Source organism: Mesoplodon mirus (genome assembly GCF_964341445.2).
Source record: "Mesoplodon mirus genome assembly, chromosome: 3".
Taxonomy (NCBI): domain Eukaryota; kingdom Metazoa; phylum Chordata; class Mammalia; order Artiodactyla; family Ziphiidae; genus Mesoplodon; species Mesoplodon mirus.
Genome location: NC_138978.1, coordinates 18035922 through 18043872, shown reverse-complemented (window position 1 = coordinate 18043872; position 7951 = coordinate 18035922). Strand labels below are relative to the sequence as shown.

General features: G+C 48.3%; 1 protein-coding gene across 2 annotated transcripts in view; it reads left to right on the top strand.

The window, feature by feature from the left end:
* The first annotated feature begins 7363 nt into the window (after positions 1 to 7363).
* Positions 7364 to 7951, top strand: part of CAPZB (capping actin protein of muscle Z-line subunit beta) — a 136695-nt gene continuing 136107 nt past the window's right edge. The window contains exon 1 of one of the 2 annotated variants that reach the window (XM_082612551.1): positions 7364 to 7529. In XM_082612551.1, coding sequence (XP_082468677.1) covers positions 7527 to 7529 — 3 coding nt within the window. In that variant the 5' untranslated portion in view covers positions 7364 to 7526. The remainder of the gene's footprint in view (positions 7530 to 7951) is intronic. The other variant, XM_082612550.1, reaches the window with a different exon arrangement.

The following is a 7951-nucleotide window of genomic DNA, read 5'->3' as shown; positions in this document are numbered from 1 at the left end:
AGATCCTTACATTGAATCCCACTACAACTTTAGTATATGGAGGTAGAATGTTCAAGGGATATGGTCAATAAAATTAAAAAAAGAAAAAAAGTAAATCAACCATACTTCAATAAAATTTTAAAAAACAGATATGGTTTAAACCCCTTGTCTGTAGAATTCAGTGTAGTGAGGGGTCAAAAGTTGGCTAATTCTAGGGTTCTTTCCTATCTCCAGAGACACAGTAAAACATCTAAAACCACTGTTAGTAATCTGAGAAGATCCCCACCTCAGGGAGCACGCTCTGGCCTGTTAAAATCAGAGGTGATTTAGGAGCTAAACAAGCCCCAGCCCCCTGGAATGACTGTGCATTTATTAACCCAACAGTTCCAGCTGTGGAGACTTAATTGAAAGATAGAAACCATGTTGGGCAAATGTCTGGGTAATGCCTACTTTACGTGTCTTATATTAGCTGATGAGCATCACAAAAGATTCAGCGTATGGTGGAAGGTTGATCTGAGTCTCCGAGGTCCTCAAGATTGCTTCTTCCTTCCTCGGGTGATGGTACTATTTGGTGCGGGACTTCTTCCCACCTTGCCTCAATTCAGCAGACACTCATGGGCACCTACTATGTGCAAGTTGCCATGCTGTGTGCTGCTATGTACTGTAGTAACATCATCTTTTGCTGTTTACAAAGCACTTTCCTACATATGATCTCAATTTAGTGATTCTGAGAATTGACTTTGAGTCAGAAAGACCAAAGTGAGGATGAGTTCATCCACTTATGTTTTTTTAAAGGTTTTTATTTTTATTTTTTTGGCTGAGCCATGAAGCTTGCAGGATCTTAGTTCCCTGACCAGGGATTGAACCCGCGCCCTCGGCAGTGAAAGCACCGAGTCCTAACCACTGGACTGCCAGGGAATTCCCTGTCCACTTATTATCTGTGTGAACTTAGGCAAGTCATTTATCTAAGCTTCAACTTCCTCTTCTACAGAATGGTAATAATAGGAATTCCTAGTGCAAAGGACTGTTGGGAAGACTCAGTGAGATAATACAAGAAAAGAGCTTAGCACATAGTAAGCACTCAATTAAAAGTTGCCATTACTTTATTATTCATTCTTGGTCTACTTATTCACACAATAATCCTATGATGCAGATGTTATTATCTTATTTCACAGACCTTCACTGAACACCTATTATGTTCCAGGTGCTGAAGACCCACAGTGACTAAAAGAGCATTTAGATACAGAAAAGAAGGGACCCCAGAACTGAGTCCTCAGCAAAGGAAGCGGAGGCATCAAAGGGGACTCAGAGGAGCCCTGAGTGCTAAGAGAGGTGTAACAAGGAGGAGAGCGGCCAACTGCAATTATGTCAAGAGGTCAGGGACTTACCTGGTGGTCAAGTAGCTAAGACTCACACTCCCAGTGCAGGGGGCCCGGGTTCAATACCTGGTCGTCTAAGATCCTGCATGCCGCAACTAAAGATCCTGCACGCGGCAATGAAGATCCCATGTGCCACAACTAAGACCTGGCACAGCCAAATAAATATTAAAAAAAATAATAATACCAAGAGGTCAGCAGTAAGACAAGGCCCCAAAGTGACCACTGGCTTCTGCAACATGGAGTTTCCAAATTGACAGGTGGAGGCAGAAACTCAAGCCAGACTGATTTAAGGAGAAACTGGAGTCGATGTGGAAACAGCCACTGCAGAGAACTCACAAGGTTTTGATGCTAAGGGGAGCAAATAAATGGGGGAGGGGGCTGGAGGGAGATGTGGGATCAAAGAGCTTTTTGTTGTTAAAAACATTATTTTAGAATATTGGGGCTTTTTTTTTTTTTGCGGTACGCGGGCCTCTCACTGTTGTGGCCTCTCCCGTTGTGGAGCACAGGCTCCAGACGCGCAGGCTCAGCGGCCATGGCTCACGGGCCCAGCCGCTCCGCGGCATGTGGGATCTGCCCGGACCGGGGCACGAACCCGCGTCCCCTGCATCGGCAGGCGGACTCTCAACCACTGCGCCACCAGGGAAGCCCTGGGGCATTTTTAAAGCAGGTGGGAATGATCCAGGATAGGGGGAGAAATGAGTGACTAAGGAAGGGAATCCAGAGTAAGGAACCAGAAGTATATTCAATAGCCTGTGATGAACCATAATGGAAAAGAATGTATATGTATGTACAATGAAGTCACTTTGCTGTACAGCAGAAATTAACGCAACATTGAAAATCACCTATACGTAAATAAAATAAAATTTTCAAAAAGCACAATGAACTATATTCAGTATCTTATAATAACCTATAACGGAAAAGAATTGAAAAAAGGCATATATATACGTATAAGTGAATCACTTTGCTGTACATCTGAAACTAACACAATATTGTAAATCAACGATACTTCAATTAAAAAAAGCAAGCAGGGAAGGCAGAAAACCTGGGCAAGATGCAGATATTTGGTAGAGGAGAGGGTTCCTGTCTGACTCTATCATGTTTGTGAAGTATGAGGCAAGCTCATCTGCTTAGAGTGAAGGATGAGAAGGGGACAAAGGAAGAAGATAGAAAAATCAACCTTGTAGAGTGTGGGGAATTGAATACAGCAGGAAAATACAGTAGGAAGGCTAGGCAGGACTGAGGGTTCAGTTGAAATTCATGGACATCAACTTAAAGTGACATCTGCCAGTTTTAATTTTCCAGCAATATTCAGATATTCTGATACAGGTAAAGAGTAGGGGAAGAGCTGGGTTTAACTAGAGTTGGGCAAGCTAGAAGAAAAGAGAGGGGCAAAGGGGTTATGGGGTTTTGCAAGGAAGTGAGAATATTGATTATGACTGAGTGGGTGAGGAGGGAAGTGAGTACCAGTGGGAAAATAAATGCAAAAATCTGGCAGAGACAAAAGTTTGCAGGTTTGGATGAGGTTGAAGAAATGCTTGTGTGTGATACTGCAGTAAAGATGTTAAAGTCAGATTTGAGATTTTGTGATTGTGTTCTCTGAGACAGTGCAATTCCTGGTGAGGATAAGTCCACTTTAAGACCATGGGAGTGGGTACTTGGGGGCAGGGGAACTCAATGGTGGGGAAGAAATCGGTGAGAAGTCAATAAGATTTCTCATGAAAGGGAACCCTCCTACACTGTTGGTGGTAATGTAAATTGGTGCAGCCATTATGGAAAAAAGTATGGACGTTCCTTCAAAAACTAAAACTAGAATTACCACATGATCCAGCAATCCCACTCTTGGGCATATATCCAGAGAAAACTGTAATTTGAAAAGATACATGCACCCCAATGTTCATAGCAGCACTATTCACAAAAGCCAAGACATGGAAGCAACATAAATGTCCATCGACAGATGAATGGATAAAGAAGATGTGGTGTACACACACACACACACACACACACACACACACAGAGGAATATTATTCAGCCATCAAAAACAACAAGGGACTTCCCTGGCAGTCCAGTGGTTAACACTCTGCACTTCCACTGCAGGGGGCTCGGGTTCGATCCCTGGTCGGGGAACTAAGATCTCGCATGCTGTGTGGCATGGTCAAAAAAAAAAAAGAACAAAATAATGTCATTTGCAGCAGCAATATGGATGGACCTAGAGATTATCCTACTAAGTGAAGTAAGTCAGACAGAGGAAGACAAATGCCATATGATATCACTTGTATGTGGAATCTAAAATATGATACAAATGAACTTATTTACAATAGAAACAGACTCACAGAGAAAACAAACTCATGGTTACCAAAAGGGAAAGGGGTGGAGAGATAAACTAGGAGTTTGGGATTAGCAGATACAAACTACTATATATAAAATAAACAACAAGGTCCTACTGTATAGCACAGGGAACTATATTCAATATCTTGTAATAAACTCTAATGAAAAAGAATACCTATGTGTATAACTAAGTCACTTTGCTGTATACCAGAAACTAACACAACACTGTAAATGAACTATACTTCAATTAAAAATAAAGAGAAAAATAAGATCTCTCATGGATTATGCTTACGGATGATCAAGTCATAAAGTAAGGTGTAGGAGGTGAGGTGGAGGTCAGTTCATGAGGAAAAGGAGGGGTGGCAGTTTGAAAAATATGATAGTATGAACTTCAAGGAGATTAGGTTTTGGAAAGAAGAAAGAAGAAACAGTACTAAAAATATTAATGGCGTTTGCCTCCTACCCACAGGCCCTCAAAGGCAGCTGTGTTTAATGCCACATGTCCCCATGCTCACAGCAACAGTTGACTGGTCAAGGGGTGGGATCTGACCTGTGGGCAGCCAATCTGTGGGCTGGCCAGTGACCTGTCCAATGAGATGTCATCATTAAAAGATGAGATGAGTTAACTGGATTCTGTCTTGGGGTTTGAACTATGAAACACAAAAGAATCTGCCAGTTAATAGAATGAGCTGATGCAGAGAATAAAGGAGGGACAAAGGTCACCAGGACGAACCCCATGCAGGCTGAAATGTTGAGGGAATAGGGCTATAAGCAAGTTGAGGATGCCAGACAGTCAAGAATGCAGCAGATGCATCAAAAGCAGCAGAAATGGGGATGTGTGAGAGAGATGGAGTAACCCGTCTCTGCGTCCTGGGTTGGTTCCTGAGCCTGCTTATTATGTGGGAACTTAATTTTTAAAGGTTTTTTGAGGAGGGGAGCGACATAATCAGACCTGGGGTTATGAGTGTGGGCTCTGGTCCCAGACTGCCTGGCTTTGAAAAAATTAGCTGTGTGGTCTCAGGCAGGTTACTTAACCGCTCTGTGCCTCAGTTTCCTCATCTGTAAAATAGAAATAACAGCACTGCCCTCATAGGGTTGTAAGGAGGATTAAATGAGAAAATACAGGTAATGCATTTTGAATAGCAAGGCTTCTTTCAATCTTATTTTCTTCAATTAAACAGTTCAAATGTCACTTCTTTCACAAAGCTTTCCTTCATGCTTTTATCTCTTAGCTTCCAGGAGGGACACACCACCTTCTCGTGGTCTTCTTCCCTCCTCCTAGGTCACTACTCCTTCTCAGGCTCCTTGCTGGTTCCTCTTTCTCTTCTTGACCTCTTCTCTCTACGCTGATCTCCTAAGTGAGCTCACCTAGGTGTCTCGTGCTTTTAAGTACCTCAAAATATCATTTATTAGCTGACAGTTCTCATAAATTTATCACCAACTCCAAACTTTCATATCTGATTACTTGACATCTCTATTTAAATCTCCAAAAGACATCTCAAACATAACTTGCCTGAAACTGACTGTTACCAGCTCCTCCCCCTAAAAACACCTAAACCCCTGCTCCTCCCCCTACAATCTCCCACAGATCAATAAACGGCAAATCCTTCCAGTGCTGATGACGCTAAAAATCTTAGCATCATCCGACTCCTTTCTTCTTCTCATGCCCACTAAGCATCTGCGTCTCTCTGCTGTGTGACCTTGGTTTTTACCTCCCCAGGCCTCTGAGGAGTAAACGAGTTATTATTTGTAAAGTGCGTAACAACATCCATCCCATAGAAAGCCTCATATATGTGCTTTTGAAATAAATAAAAAATGCCTTCAATACAGAAAGAGCTTTCTAACGGCCCTAGTCCCCCTACAGTCCATTCAGAACACAGCAATCTCCTGATCCTTTGAAAGGCCAGGCCACATCCTGTCACTGCTCTGCACCTCTTTGACCTCAGCTCCTGGGGCTCTCCCCTTGCTCAGTCTGGGCCAGCCACCTCTGCCTCCTTGTGCCACCAACACACCAGGGACTGTCCCCATCGGATCTTCGCCCCTGCTGTTCCTTGTGCCTCCCTCTGATCAAATGTTAGTTCTCTGCTGGCCCCACTTTACTAATCTGCCTACCCGTTCCCTCACTCTGATTTTTCCTCCCCATCTCTATTTTTACTTAGTAGCTGGTTGTCTCCCCTCCCCCGGTCCAAACTCTGCAACAACGCGGATGGTCTTGTTCATTGCTCTATCCATAGAGCCTAGAACAGTGCTTGGTACACAGTAGATGCTCAATAAATATCAAGCGAAAATTCCAAAGTGCCACACCCTTTTCTGAATTCCCATAATACAGGTCTGAATCATTCTTGTGGTACTTACCTGTATCGTTTTTTATGCTGGTGGCAGCTTTTACCTGACTATGAGCTACCTGAAGACGGGGGCCTAGGACATGGCCTGGCTCATGGTGCTCATTCCTGTCCTTTGTGCAACACTTTACAGTTTACAATCCCCTCACGGGTGACCTGATTTGAATCTCACAAAAGAGAGAGAGAGCGAACTAGGGAAGGCAGTTATTATTAGCAGGGCTAGCATCCCAGGCCTCCTGCCTTCTAGACCAAGCTTAACAAATATTTGTTAAATGAAGAGAAAAAAAATTTCTGAGTCACTCTGTGGAATGAGGCAGCCCCACTCGGCAAATGGGAGGGCTCTCTGTAGCAAATGTAAAAATACTCTTGGGCTTCCCTGGTGGCGCAGTGGTTGAGAGTCCGCCTGCCGATGCAGGGGACATGGGTTCATGCCCCGGTCCGGGAAGATCCCACATGCCGTGGAGCGGCTAGGCCCATGAGCCATGGCCGCTGAGCCTGCATGTCCGGAGCCTGTGCTCCACAGGGGGAGAGGCCACAACAGTGAGAGGCCCACGTACCGAAAAAAAAAAAAAAAAAAAAATACTCTTAACACCTAACATCTATCGCGCCGGGTTTTCTCATTTCTACCTGTGTGGTCCTCACAGCATTCCCGTAGCAGGTAGCTGTGAGAGCATCTTTATGTCCTGTCCTGTTCACCTCTGTTATCTTTGGTGCCTCAAACAAGGCCTGGTATGTGGTAGGTGCTCAGTGAGTAATGTGGGCCGAGGCTCCTTTTCTAGAGATCGGGCCCAGGTGCAGCGACTTGTTCCAGGTCCCACACGGAGCAAGTGGCAGCGCTGGGATTCCATCTCAGGTTCACTCACTACTCTATCTCTCCGGGATGGGCCTGCCCCGCGGGCCGCACCAGTTCCGGGTGCGCCGCAGGAGCGAGCGCGTGCCCCGGTGGGGCGGGGAGGGACTGACCCCTCCTAGACCCAGCGCCTTCCGCATCCCCGCCCGGAGGCCGACGGGCACCGTCCCTGTGCCGCCCCGCGCTGCTGCACCCACAGGGCCGGGCGTTGGGTCTAGCTGCGGGTAGCAGGTACTCCCCCGGCCCGGGCTCCTGCCTCCAACCCTCAACCCGACCCCGCGCCCCAAGCCCTGGGGCGGCCCACCCATCCTGCGGCCGCCCACCCATCCTGCGGCCGCCGCGCCCCGCCCCGCTCCGCCCGCAGTCCCCGCCCCTCACTTCCCCGTTCGGCGCTCCTCCCCCCGTGCCGCGCTCCATACTTGGCGATCGCTGCGGCCCTGCGTGCTCATTGGCCGAGAGCCGGCTGCGTAGGGGGCGGGCCCGGGCCGGGCCGGGGCGGGGAAGGAAGGTGGCGGCGGCCCGTCGCGGGAGGAGGGAGGTGCTGACCCGGATGTTCACTCCTGGGCACCCGGGGAAGTGGAAGCGCCGGGCCCTGCTGCGGGGGGGAGAGCCACAGACGCCGGGACCGGGACCGCCGCCGCCGCCGCCACAATGGTAAAGGCCCGACGTCCCCCTCCCCCAGGTCCGGGGGCCCTGCCGGAGCTCGCGTCCCCCTTCCCCCATCCACCCCCGGCCCGCGAAGGGTGGGTTCCCCCGGGTGGGGGAGGGGCGGGGTCCCGGAGCCCAGGTAGACACCATCCCTGCCCGCTCAGGAGGGAGCGGCAGCTTGGGTGGGCAGCGACCCTGCCTCCCGTTCCCAACCCCCGCCCTTGGCTCCAGCTGGGCTCCCACACTCCCCCTCTGGGGCCAGGCTAGTCTCCCGCGTAGCCCAGGCTAGACCCTCCTGGACCCGTGGTCCAGGCCAGGCACCCCCTCAGGGGACCCAGGCGTAGTCCCCCTTTCTCCTCCCCATGGCCCGGGCTAGGTCCCCAGCCCCAGCCCCTACGGCTCAGGCTAGGCCGTCGTTTCTTCCTCCC